Source organism: Mycteria americana, chromosome 3 (assembly GCF_035582795.1).
Source record: "Mycteria americana isolate JAX WOST 10 ecotype Jacksonville Zoo and Gardens chromosome 3, USCA_MyAme_1.0, whole genome shotgun sequence".
Classification (NCBI taxonomy): Eukaryota; Metazoa; Chordata; class Aves; order Ciconiiformes; family Ciconiidae; genus Mycteria; species Mycteria americana.
The window spans coordinates 61,987,049-62,001,783 of record NC_134367.1 but is presented as its reverse complement, the minus strand read 5'-3'; the positions used below and the strand labels follow the sequence as shown (position 1 = coordinate 62,001,783).

Sequence of the window (14,735 nt, the reverse complement as noted above, 5' to 3'; positions counted from 1 at the left end):
CCTCGCTGTTCTCACTGTGCATCAAGCATCATACCTTTCATTTCTTAAGAATAAGGTTTGTTTTCGAAATAAATTTTTTTGCATGGACTGTGGAGAGCAAGCATGACGATTCTGTTTCTTTCGCCCTTGGTGAGTTTTTCAGCTTTGACAAGCTAATATCTGCCTACATATTGCCTGATGGATAACAAGCAAAAGCCGAATGATAATAGTCAAAAAACTGGCTGCATGGCTGCATTATTTATAGCTATAAAATTTAAAGACCATAAAAGTAAAGAATTCAAAATATTACAGGTTTTACATGTCTTGGGACTATTAGCCCCAATTCAAATTTATCTATCACTAAGTCTCCTCTACCCCAGCTTGGCAATAAAATTCTAAGAGCAACCCAAAAATTACTAGCAAAGCTGACACATGCAAAATCAAGCACTTGATCTTTATTTCAGGCTTATTATGCAAATATATGAAAGTGTCTACATAGCTCCCAGAAAGCACACAGCTATGGCAGCATAAAAATACAAACAGGACCATTTTGATAGTTCAGACCAGTAGGGGTAAGCGCATGCAGACAAGTCACTCGTCCCATGTATAAATCCCACCACCTAGTGGTGCTAGGAGCCTGTGAAGGCTGTCCGATGAGGTCATTTCCTACTGTTGACCACAATTTCTCCTTTTTGGAAAGAATGTTAATAGTACACTTTTCAAACAGCAATAAAATGGATGCAAAGTAAAACAAAAGAGAATCTGGAGTAAGTAACTTTTCGTGATCAAAAGCAGGATTCTTCAGTCAAGCGCTAGCTGACATGATAGATTCTCTTCATACGACACCACTCTGACAGTTTTATAATCATTGCCAAAACCTCCAGGAGTCCAAGTTATGGAAAAAGCATAAACAACATTACTTTCTTTGTGATTCTAAAGAAAATAATGCAACTCACTTCTGCTTTTCCACTTTTATTTTGACTTAGACTACATTAAGATCTCTGAAGCATAGAAACAGTCTATCTGTTTTTTCATGGTTTGTGAAGAATTCCAATTAGATAAATAATCTCAAACAAAAATAATTTTTTTCTTACTACAGTTTCCTAATTTTTTCCTCCCTCTCCATCCCCAGAAGAGTCCTTGTCCAAACATAAAATGGGACAAAGCACAGCTTTACAAGTTCTGAGTAACTTTTAGGATTGGGGTGTAAATATATACCCAAGCTCAGGTTGGACGGGGCTTTGAGCAACCTGATGTAGTTGCAGATGTCCCTGCTGTTGCAGGGGGGTTGAACTAGATGACCTGTAAAGGTCCCTTCCAACCCAAAGCATTCTATGATTCTATGATTCTATGATATGGTACATCCTCAAACAAATCTAACTGTTTTTTTCTGATACGCTGTTGACACTCTTCTCATCTATTTTGATCTAAGCATTTCTGAGATGAAACAGGGCACAGACAAAAGATGAAGCAGACTACATTTTTCATTACTAGTTTGGAAGTTTTTCAGAAGTAACCATTAGGGAAACTCTTATCACTGCTTTTTCAGCCTGCTACTGGATTAAAAAAAAAAAAAAAGGATATAAATGTCACTTCTAGTAAAAACTGCTGCGCACATAGTCCTCACAATGCAATTACAGGATAAATCATGAAATAGATACATATATCCTGTTAGCATTTGCTTAAAAAATGCCTCAGTATCAGATGCTTTTTTCTCCTGCTGAAATTAAATAAGCCTTCACAGAACACACCATAACCTTCACTGAGCACACTAAAAATAAACTAAGTTATGAGCCTGTGAAGATTGCACAATTAAGCACAAAGTATGAAGGTTGCAACTGAGGCATTTATTCCAGCCCCTGGTGGGTGTGAATTAAAATAAAGTTCTAATTACATTATCATATATTTTCCTTTGAAAATGCAATTTGTTACAGTAATTTAAAAAAAATCTGTACTCCTGAGCAAATGCTGGAGCTGGTTAATCTCTCATATGTGTATTTACACACTTTCAGGTGTATGCTTTTACTGAAATAGTGTGCAAAGAAAAGTACTTCATTCACTTCCTTGCACGCATTTCCTATGAACTCACTGTTCCTGTTGCCTCATTTGCTGCGTAACACAATCCTGTACGACGTCTGAAGGGAGCAGAGTTCTCGCAGATAACAAGGCACCTTTCCCTTCATTTACTCACTCATTTACTCCCACCGCTAGCTTGGGGGAACTGTTTACAAGATCCCACTTAGTCAGGATGTCTGAGGGATTTGCAGAATACTCGAGGTGGTGTTCCCTGCTACCTCCACCTAGCAATGCAACAAAGGCATTTGGAATTGCTAGTCCTGCTTAATAATAAAAACATGCTGGGTTGCACACAGAAAGACTGCCAGTCTCATCATCAAGAGCACATACAGTCAATAATATTAACTCCTATTCTGCAAAGTATTACATCTTAAACACTTTCTCTGGTACCTATCATAAGATACATTTTACAAACGCATACAAGTCCGCTGATTTTCTATAGAACTTGGGCATTTTTGAAACATGCAGTCTTCAGCATGAAAATATTTAGATAAGCAAAAAAATATAGTACACGTCTAAGGACCACCCAGCTCGCTTAGTTGACCAACACCCAGTGTTCAATGAGTTAGAAATTTACCAAACTTCAATGGTACAGGACAAAAGTTTCCATTAGTATCAGATCTATTTTATTTTATTTTCAGACACTGTGATTAGACTGATTCTAAGAATAAAGCAAAATACACTATTTGGACCATGTTCCAGAATTTCTGCTCCTCTTCACAAGCAGCTCCATCGCTTATATAAGGGGTACTGAAATTTGATAGGAGGCAAGCTTTTGTGGATGGATGGACAAGATCTTATGGAGTCCTATACCAGCACTGGAAGAAGAATAATTGTGGGGGAGTAAAATGGAAAGATATTTGCCGGAACTCAGTGGTCCTTTTCCATGTATTTTCATAGATCCACTTGGGTAAATTATAAGTATTCAGAAAACTGACAGTTTGAACATGTGCAGTAGACATTTCCTAAAGCTTTGAAAACATCTTCCATGAAGCTTCTTTCATGAAGCACAGACATGCTACAGAATGGTTCTCATCTACATTTTTAATGCATTTGCAGTGCTATTTTGACCAGCGAAGCACGCAAAATGAAAGCAAAATGGACAACTTTCATCCTATTAGTGTGAATCCACAAAGGCATGCTATTGGAACAGTTTCAAGAGGAAAGATCAATGTGAGGAATCTACAGGTTCTCAACTATGAGCTGCCTTTTTGACCAACTGTTCAGAATGCACTATTTCTTGTTTTGCTTTTGAAATTACTTCTCTTTTTAAATTTTGTTATTATTTGAGTTATTCATTATAATACTAACATTTAAGAAATCAAAATTGAAATGCTGTTTAGGTTTTTTTCAAGACAAAATATTTCAGTCAATCATACAGGTATTAAAACTTTATATGAGAATTTAGATGTCAAACAAGGGAACTTAAAAATCTGGAAAGCCTTTATGGAACAGAATTCTAAAATTCTGCATGGCTTTGTTTAGAGTGCGTGGTGCTACAACTTTAATAACATTCTTTTAACTTTTTTGTTTTCAAATTTGTTTTTATACTTTATTTGGTGAATTTTACACAACTGACAGATCTTTAGCTTTTCAGGAATAAGTAGTATGTAACCTTTAATTATTCACTATTACAAATGTTAATTTGTAGTTTACTTACAACTATCAATAATTTATAGAATCAATTGTGTTTTTTTTTAATTTGACATAGAGGTTTCCTGTGTTTTTCTCCACAGCTTCTGTGAATCGTGATCATGATAAAATGATTCATATAGTTCAGCCTTTTGGAATAACTGTATTGTTACGATATCATATCTCACCATAACACGATAACATAGTACAATCTGTTGTACACAGTACATTACAATAGTAGTATACCCTTATCTGTCCAAAAAGGCTTGATCAGTCAGCATCAGTCACGCAATTCAGCCTCAGAGATGCTGACCCAGTAAAGCTCACTTTCCTGTATTCTAAGTATTTGAGTCATCGCCATGGTTTCAGTGGCATATTTGCCTAAAGCAAAAAAAAAAGTGCTTAAATTCCTTGTGAGAGAGATACCTGAGAGAGAAAGAATGTAAGTAATTAAATTAAGGGAGAGTTGTTGCCAGTTAAATGAATTCACACTCTAATTACTTATCACACCTTACTAATGAATGGACCGAAGAAGGTATAAAGACTTTTACTGGAAGTCAGGTTAGTACTGTACCTCACAAGACAAACCAGAATAACCCAATGGGCAGTCACATTTCTCAATCAAGTAAGCCTGCGGAGTCATCCCAGACACAGTGCCGCCTTCAGCAACTTCCATTGAGATCTCAGAAATCCTGAAAAAAAGGAGCAAACATCTCTAATGAGATTCGTCAAGCACTAGCTCAAACCCAGTTAGTTCATAGTCAGCTGGCATGGAAGAAAATGGTCTTATTCGGCTGTTCGTAGGCTCCTTGATCTACAGGAGACAAACAGCACTAGTTTTGCCTCTCCTAAGGAAACAACAAAGCTACCACCACCTCCAGTCTCATTTTCCATTTGTAGGCAATAGTATAACTAACTTTTCTCTCCCGCTTGATTCTCTCTCTTTTTTTTAATCTCTTTTCAGCCGAACTATTAACAAAAGCTCGTATCTGATTCTTCATTTGGAGGGACTCATTAAGAAATTGAAGTCACATACTAAATGCAGTTCCAATTCATGATTCTCATAGGTACGGCAATAAAATTGTTCACTAAATGAGCTTTTAATGAGGCAACTATTTAAAAAAAAATAAAATAAAAGCTATCCTCAGCAACTAAAGCAACCTAACAAGCTCTAAAGCAGACTTCAAAGACATTGGGCATTTGCCTTTTTAGCAGGAATTTTAAGATCTGTAGCCAGATATCTTTTTTCTTTTTTCCTTAGGATCATTTAGACACATAAACAAACAATTTAAAGCAAACAAGAAATCCTACTACAGAAGCATCTGCTAGAAAGGGATATGTTTCATGGTAGAGCTTCCAACATTTTAATTTTCCAAACATTTGTTTGATTGTATTAATAATAATATCCTTGCCTCTCAACCACTCCCTGTCTTTCCAGCATGCACGCTGACCTGCCAAATAGGGTTGAGTACATCACAGACAAAGACAACAAACATAATATCTAATGAAATACACTTAATCCTAATGTACCACAATGCTGTTCTTTTAGCTTACTTCTTTATTTTGGGGGCTTGTTAGTTTGTTTAAATGAATGCTATGATCTGGAACTCCTTACTTCGTCTTTGAGAAACAAAAAGGGTAGAATAGTGTAAATTTTAAAGCTTCAAATTTATTGCCAACCTCAAAAAAAAAGTTGAAGAACGTTGACTAACTAGCTGAATAAATGTTGATAATGCTGCTAGAGTCTATTCATTAAGTGTCTGTGCATAGGGCTAATGCAGAGGAGCTCACAGAACTGCTGAACTCCTCCTCATGCTCATAGCCCGTTCATCTACTCCCAAACTTTGATTACTGAGCGACTGAATGACACTCTTCTTCTGCACATCGGCATATAGGCACCAATGTCAGGATGACTGTAGGAAAAGCAAATGCCCACTCCTGAACTAGGTGAGAGTTTTGCGATTGAGCTTAGGTGACCAGACCCGTACCTCTTGTTACCTTGTGTCAATACAAAATCCCCAGATCATCTAGTAACTTAAACCCTGTGCTCCCTTCTTACCACCTGAAGAAAGGGTTTCAGTGGAGCAGGGAAACTAAACAAAAAAACCCAAGCAAACAAAGCCAGGTCAAAACAGAAGACTGAAAATAAAGAGGGTAAAACCATTTGACATGATCTGATATGTCAATGTAAGCTTACATTGAAATCTCTGTACATTTAACGGAGAAACAAAATGAAATCTGCCTCCCCATCATCTTCAAGGCTGAAGCAATGGTCTGTGTGCTGCAAAAAAACTATTTACTGTCGGAAAGCTATATTTACATAATAATATACTCTGGGACCACAAAGCTACCTGTTGTTTGTGTGGAAATGTTACTTAAGGAAGGTCAGGCTTGGTTGATTCTTGGAACATGTCTAATAGGCAGCAGCCCAACAACTGCTACCTGATCAGTGTCAGGGATATTGAAATAATTCACAGTCAAATTGAAAGCATACCTCCAATTCAAACTAATTTATTATCACAGCCCAGTTGCCTGAAAAGCAAAACAAAATCTAATAAAAGAAATGTTTCAATTTAGGGCGGTGAATGTGAAAATGAGCACAACAAAATGAACAATATAGGAGAAAAATGTTTGGCTTTGGATTCTGAGCAGAAATCCCTAAATCACTAGTAATGCTGCAGCTTTGAAGCAGAAACATCAGCATTGCTGCTAGACTATATAGCCAATACAGCGCTAATGCTAGAACTAGGCTATTTTTATGCTTCCAACTGCTGGTGCTGCTGTTTTGACTTTATTTTAAAATGCTTTTCCTGTAGTTTATCACTTGTCTGCAGCTTTTAAACTCTGCAATCGAAATTAAGGCAGTACTAAGAACCTTAAAAAATTTAAAAAGACTTCATATATAGTATTTTCCTCCTCCCATCCACAGTTTCTTTTGCTTTATACTTTTCTACTATGCACAGTCAGGCAGAAAGAGAAACTTTACAAGTTTAGAACAGGGCCCTTATTTAGAAAGCACATCACACTCTATTGAAACAAATGATTTATTATAAGTCACTTAATTCAAACATATGTTTAAAGTTGAGCATAAATATTGTCCTTTAGAGGGTCACAGACTATTTTTAATAAAAGCCTTCAATTCTTACGCAAGCTAATATTCCACTAACCTTTAAAAACATTTTGGGGGATTTATTTTGTGGTCTTAAGCAAAACTTCCTCTGAAATCATTCAAGGTGCTAACTTGAAAAAAATAATAATGTATTCCTGCTGTTTATTCTCTACTTACAGTCTCACATGCCATGTGATGAATGTTACATACGTAACATAGAAATCTATTGTAACATAACCACTTCCAAAATCAAATACGGTATGATATGCAAGGTTATGACTTCGGATGGAGAGCTACCAGAAAGAACAGATGAACTCTTTGCTAAGTCCTGCTGTCACATAAAACGTCACATTCTGAAATGCGACGCTGTAAAAATACATTTTGGTTCTTTAAGTGCCACCTTGCAAACCTGCCCTGAAACTGAAAACTCCTCCTCTGTTCTGGTATATGCCTCATTACTAGGTAGCCTTGATAAAATGGTGCTGTATTACAATGCAGGTCTAGTTCAGTCACAATGGTCATACGCATCTCAGAACAAAATCATGAAAAGGGAGGTTCATTTTCATAACTTATGCTGCTTGAGCTGAGATAGTATTCAGTTTTTGCTTCCACAGCTGAACTAGGATCTGTAGTGCATAAAGGGAAAGGAGGGGAGAAACAGACACAAAACATGGATATGTTTCTCAAGTTTTCCTTGTAGCACTGGAGATACTTTCCTATCTCTTTCCATGGGAATTCCCTGTGCTTGTAATACAATATCCTCAATTGACTATGCCAAAAATAAATGAAACCAATGTAAAACATTTATGGCATCTGTTGTTAATATTTAGCATCTAGCCAGTGCAAGTTGGATGAATACTTTCTGTAAATGATATACTTTAAATAGAGACAATAGCAGCAACAATGACTATGTCTTCTGTCACACAGCGCTACAACGTTGCGTTGTATCTGCCCCTACTATTCACCCTCATAAACTCCAAAGGTCATGTTCTTATAGACCTATTTGTGACCTAGAAATCCAGAAATAATTTTAGCCTATCGCTTTTATGACAGAATCATAGAAGGGCCCTCTGGAGACCTTTGGAGTTTATCTCCAATTATTCCTGTGTCCTTGTAATAAATTTTGCTTGCAAAGGATACTGTGAATTAGTTACCAAAAACTTTTAGTAATAGTTTATGTAATCTATTCCAGACCTTCTTTACCCCCAGGAATTTTTCTCTCATGTCTAATGTGAATCTTTCCTGCTGAAGCTTAAGCTCCTGTCTTTTTTGACTTAACTACCATGGCACCAGAGAACTGGTTATTTTCTTTCTCTTTGTGACAACATTTTATGGATCTTAAGGCAATTTCTGATTTCTAAATAAATCTGGTTCTTTACATCTTCTCTACAGGTCATATTTTCTGACCTGTGATGATGTTCACTTTATCCTCTGAACGCTTTAATAATTTTTTCTTGAATTCCAGTATCCAAAACTTGATACTTAGACTTTACTAGTGTTACATGGAAGTAAAAGATTAATATTTTGCACTTTGCAGGCCATACCTGTTTATACATGCAGCTAGAATATTAGCATTTCTCAACAAGAGTATCATTACTGAATCATGTTCACCTGGTGATACGTTGTAAACAACAGGCCCCTCTTTGAAGAATAGGTAACTAAGCAGTTGTTCCTTGTTTGTTCAATTGACTACTCCTTTCAAAGTGTAAAATCTTACAATTGACCTTTAGATTGCAGCAGATTTTTGTATTATTCCTCTCATCTTGCTGTCTGATGTCCACTTCAAATTTAGTAAGCATTGTCTTTATTTCATCATCTAACTTATTAATGAATAAACTGAATAGAAAATGTTGAATATATCTGCCCTTAATATATTGGATTAAGTAGCATTTCATTAAAGGAGTACTCTTTCATCTTTGACTTTGAGCTCATTTCCCACTTGCAAGAGAAAATTCCTTCATATTCTAACATTTATATTTAATTACAGCATCATGTTTTCATAAAGTAGACATTTATTCAAAAAATACTTTGGGTTTGTTTCAGGATGTGTGTGCTTACATGTGTTTTCTGGTCTAGAATCCTGAAAATAAGGATTTCTTTTGCCTATTGTGATTAAATTTTCTAGTGAATAAAATTTCCCTCTCCTGCATCTTCTGCTGTGCTGAATACTAACTCCTTCTGTTCTTCTCAGCAACTGCTTATAGCTCATGTTATGAATAAAAATTCTGCTGGGAAGCTCTATCAGGTTATCTGTGACTACTGCACTATTTCAGACCACTGTATGAAATACTTACCTGCTCTGCCTCATGATATTGCCATGAGTAGCCTTAATAAGAACGTAATGAACATCATACAACACATTCAGGAAGTCTTCCCGGGATACAGCTCTACTTGGTCTTGATTCATCTCCGTAATGCTTCCATGTGAAATCTGCCTGGGACACCGTCCTGTTGACACCTGGGTCATCATGATAATATTCCCAGGGCACAGTGTTTCTGACTCTTTGGTCATCACCATAATATTCCCATTCATGCTGAAAGACAGTAATACAAAACCGGATTATTAACAGTATTACAAAGAACCAGGTGCTTAAGTTCTGGGGAAAAAAGCAGATGGGAACGTTACCTCTGTCATCTCTATCTCGTGCCTTGTCAGCTGCCCAATCAGAGGGGCAGCCATATGCCGGACAAGAATTCTTGTGTGGGTGGGAGGCCCACCTCTTATGATGACTTGCGGGTAGTAAGTAGTAAAACCTGTCTCTTCTCGTGCTTCAAAGTAGATTGCATATTTCAGTTTCCCTCCATAAGCGGTCAGCTAACAAAGCAAAACACAAAGTACAAAAAGAAATCTCATTTTCAGTTAGCTAAAAATAAATTCCTGGGCATATGTAGGAGCTAGATACACTATGCACCTGTGCACAGTCTGATGAATGTGCGTGTAGTAGAAAATAGCAATACATGCTTGTGGAACTATCAGGGGACAAGGGCTGTGTTCAAAAATACCCACCAGCAATTTGTTATTGTACTACGCTAAAAACAAAATGTTATCTATTTCTTTACAGGTGCCTTGGTGCTCCCCAAAGTTTGTGTTTAGAGAAAGAAACATCTAAACTTTACCAAGCCAAACCAAGTAACATCAGAAGTGCAAAATAAATCGTCACAGAGGCGCATAACAATATCCAAAAGGAGCATTATTTCAACCATTTTCTCCTGTGTAACTTACAAAGACCAGGCTTTTTATTTTTAATAGAGAGAAACAAAAAGTTACAAGACAGTTATATTAATGCAGCTTAATTTTTCAAATAACATTTTAATGAGAGAATCTATCTTGTGGAAAAATATTACATGTTACTGTCTGTAAATATATATTTTAAAATAGTGTTTATGTTACACACTTACGAATTTCCATTATAACAGAGCAAATAATTTTTAATAATGGAATGGCATTTAGTTTCTTTTGAAGTACCTTTCACTGTGTGATGACATGCTTATTGGAAGGGAAAAAAGGCACTGCAAAATACAAATATAAGATTAAAAAAAATATAAATCCATGTCAGTATTCAGTGGAATTTTATGTTTACCTTTCGTCCCTCAAACTGCTCTGGAAGTCTCCAGTAAACAGGTTCTGACCGAAGATCCTGCATCACCTGTTCTATATTTGCCACTATTTCAGGAGGCTGGAACGCAATCCCTAAAAGAGTGCTGCGCTGAAGCTTTTCATCCACCAGTGGTAGAATCATTTGCTCTGGCTTCAAGGTCACCTACACATGTTCCAAAAAATCAAGAAGAAAATCAAGTGTATTTTTCCCCATTAAGTGTTAGTCTTTAAATTCTAACTCTTTAAAAAATTATTTCTAGGTAATTTCATTTCACATCCTGAGCAATTTGTCACAACACAGTTTTACTACTCCTTCAGGTATAAACAGTGATAACAATGACTTCCCCCTCAAGCCTTTTGCACCTTGTCCTCATGTTAACAAAGAACGTACTAGCAGTGGTTAAATAAGTTTCATCAGCAAGCGATCCCAAGAATTTTATTGAAGCAATTTTCATACTGCTATTTCAGTCTCAGGCCTCTTCTGCTTGCATTGTGAGAAATGTACCTTACGAAGAAGCATACTTCTCACCAGCACTACTTATACATCACTGGGGCTGTGGAACACAGTGTCTGATCCCTTGGAACTTTTATGCAATAATCAAACTAAGTGTTCTCCGGGCAATATGCAGAGAGCGAGGGCTCAGGGTTTCTGTAACTCTAAATTCAGATTTAATGAAAAATATAAGGATGCCACTTAGATACTTGTAATTTTCTTAGACTTGTTGAAAGAGTCTCAATGGCATCATACAGAAATCATTATTTTGATCAAAAAATGTAATAAGAGTCTTAGTAATTCTGTGCAGATGAAAAGTATCCCAGGAAGTGTGTGAACAAATGCAAAGGGCTGGTATTAAAATTGCTTTCTCCCAAAGAGTGAGGAAAACAAAGAAAACAAATGCAGAGTTTGAAATTGAAAACAAATTTGAAAACAAATGCAGAGTCTCCAATAGTCATCCCATCAACACGCTGTTCATGAGACAGGGATCACGTAAGGAGGAATCAACCAAGCCCTGTACTATACTTTAAGCACCTTGGTATTTCCATTTACAGCAGCATCTATGGACTGACCAGACATGGAAGCATTCCTAACATTGCCAGTCCTAAGTGAGATTTCCTGAGTTCCTATCACAACTGTATTTTACTGTTTACTACTTTAGACATCAAGAAAGTGGTCAACACATTTCAGATCAGCCTTGCCTTATTGTCACGTAAGACAGGATTTGCTTGTTTAAACATGTCTAATGCCATTTGAAGCACCTGAAAGTATCTGAAATAGTCACTAGCAGCTGGCAGAACCCAGTCTTACTCAGTTTACAACTCTGAATCAATTCTGAAATAGATCCAAGTACCAAAAAGTAGATGACATGGACATACACATATCTAAACAGATATGACCATAAATAGGAAAGGAAATTAATCAAAAGACACAAAATGATCAGGAGATTTAAACTATGTTTCTGCTTTGTGCTGCCACAAAGGTCAAAGCACAATTTTCCAGAACTGCTGCTGTCATGGAACTTGATTAAATTTTATAACTTGTCAGCCTTTTACAGCCTTTCATTTCCAGCCTACCAGCATATGATGGGCAAAACTGAAATAATGAGAATAACTGGATCAGATCATGATAAATCGCATCATCCACTGCAAAGGGAAAGAGGTGCTATTGGATTGAACAATGAAGGGGAGAATGGGTGCTATTCATATTACTTTAACCAAGAGATATGAAGTCCTTAGTAAGAGATGACACCTTGATTTCAGCCTAAAGTATCCTTATCCAATTGATGCTTGTGCACGGCAAGTCAGGGGCTTTGGCTGATTTGCATTAGGCAGACATTCCCTCTATGGTTGACATGCTTTCTAGCAGAGATATGACTGACCATACATGGGGACTGAACTAGTCATTTTCTATTAGAAATAGCTCCTCCAGAATGTAACTGAGGAGCTGGAACAGCAGTGACAGACAGCAGTGGTCTCAATATGTGTTTTGCACTCGTTGTACAGACACATAGAGACATCCAGCCTTATTTGTCAGTCCAGCACAGGTCTCAAGGCCCTCTTCCACAAAAAGGTGGAGAGCTCTTTGTTTCCTCTGATGGATTATACCCTCCCACTCTTGGATTTAAATAGAGCTTTAATAAGCTCTTTTTTAAAAAAAATTTAAAAAAAACCCAAAACATTGAAAATAAATGGATTAATTGAACCATAGGAAATCTATGCTGGACAACAAGCATCTGTGGCCCTTGAATACACCTGGGTAAACTGTGTATCATATACCAGAGATTATGTTACAATGCACTGGGCTGCATAATTTCCCCACACGACTAGCTTGCCCTTCCCTGGGTTTTAATAGCTTTACTTTGGCTTGACGTCAGCTATCTTATCACTGGTTTTCTTATCTACTTATTTACTTTTAATGCCTTGACACTGATTGTCTAATGGAACATACCGCTTTCTCCACTTCTCAAAGTATAAAGAGGAAAATGATTGCTTAAATGTTTGGCCATTTTCTGGCTACCTCTCAGTGCCTGACTAAAAGATGCCAGCAGGAAACAACATTATCGCATTACACGGCTCAGCAGTTTCCTACTCACCCGCATGCGAATCAGCCCCCTTGCCTCACTGCACTGTGTAGTCAGGCCAAAGCAATAGCAACTGCTGCAGCCAAGTGGGTTTCTGGCAGAGAGACCAAATGTACCAGACTTGCACCTGTCACAGTGGACACCTTCCACATTAACCTGGAAGAGAGAGAATATTAAAAAAAAAAAAAAAAAAAAAAAAGGCAAGCTTTATTTTGAGGTAGTAATAAGAAAAAGAAAATCATACAGTAATGATAATAACAGGGTGCAGAGAGAAATAATATTAAGTGCAAGGAAATATTCAAGGAACTTCCCAGCTTCTTCTCATGTGTGTATACAAACATATACAATTAATGTAATTGAGGCATTTGCATTGGTATCCACTGAGTAGCTCTGAGCAATGGATGCTGGCTTCATACTGATAGTTGTAAGCACAGAAAAATCAAATGGCACTTTGGGCATGACATGCTCAATAACTGATTGATAAGATAAGAAAAAATATGTCCTTCTGAAATTGCCAGGGTTAATCAAGCCTTTTGTTTAATAGGAATTAGCTTTGACAAGTTAGAATGTTTAAGGTACAGTACTACATGTTCTTGTTGAGAAACATATTTTAATGGAAATATTGTACAGAAAAGCTTTCCCCTCTTCGTGATTGCTTTCCACATCATTGAACAGTATTAACAAGGCTGAAATGTTTCACTGTTCTAATGTCAATGCTTTTATTTTCATTTTTCAATTAGTCCAAATAAAAAGCTATACTAGATCGGGCCAGATACACAATCATTTATGCATAGCCTTTTAAAACCATTTTCATGCTGAGACCAAGGTATTTAAAAAAAATCACCAATAAGAAAGCATTGGTTGGCTTTTCCTCCCCCCCCGCCTTTTTTTCTCTTGAGACTAATGTGAAGAAGCCAATCTAAAAAACAAATTCCACTTTCCAAAGCTTATACAGGAAACCAACATCATCCCTGAGGATTTACCATTTTTAACCCTCATTTCCACACATGTAACTCTATCAGCAAATGTGCCTACACTGTATTTAGCTTAGATTTTGCTGCTTTTTGTCAGGGCTGACAAAGGGGCTCCCGAGCCTTTGAAAGCTCATTTCTGCAGCTATAACAGCAGGTTTAAATGGAAATGATTACCACTTTATAAAAATCTAGCTTCTTCAATATATAACTCTTGCAAAAAAGTTACACAAAAGGTTAGCCAACCCTAGATTTAAATTCAAACTTAGACTTAAATTCTGGGAAAAAAAATCTGCTGACTTAATTCAGTATTATTTGCTCATTTTCTGTCATAAATTGTGAATTTTACTTGCTTTGCATTTTGTTTAATGTCAATTGCCATTTCTTATCATTAATCATCAGCTAAATATATACTGTTAATTTGCAGTCACAGAAACATAGCAGTAACTATATTAGCCTTAAAAGAATCAACAAAGAAACATTTCTATTAAAAAATGCCATAAACCCCTATTCTTTCTATTTAGTGCTTACAAGAGCTGCAAGAAAGACATTGACATACTGGACCTAATCAAGAAAAGGGGCACCAAGATGGTTAGAGGGGTTGGAGCACATCATGTATCAGGAGAGGCTGAAAGAATTGAGATACTTCTATTTTTCCATTTCAGAGGATGACATAGGACAAACACCACTGATCATTAGGCTGAGTTCTACTCATGTGATCAACTCACTTCAGTTTTCTTATGGTCACCATCAAATGAATCAGTATTTGTGAAATAGAACATAACGTCTTCC

At 36.7% G+C, this 14,735-nt stretch overlaps 1 protein-coding gene across 1 annotated transcript in view; it reads right to left on the bottom strand.

The window, feature by feature from the left end:
• The window catches only part of LAMA2 (laminin subunit alpha 2), a 388,353-nt gene that overhangs the window by 113,261 nt on the left and 260,357 nt on the right, over window positions 1–14,735 (bottom strand). The window contains exons 25-29 of the mRNA XM_075497163.1: window positions 12,985–13,128; window positions 10,377–10,556; window positions 9,422–9,610; window positions 9,091–9,329; window positions 4,262–4,379 (exon numbers count right to left, since the gene is read on the bottom strand). Coding sequence (XP_075353278.1) covers window positions 4,262–4,379; window positions 9,091–9,329; window positions 9,422–9,610; window positions 10,377–10,556; window positions 12,985–13,128 — 870 coding nt within the window. The remainder of the gene's footprint in view (window positions 1–4,261; window positions 4,380–9,090; window positions 9,330–9,421; window positions 9,611–10,376; window positions 10,557–12,984; window positions 13,129–14,735) is intronic.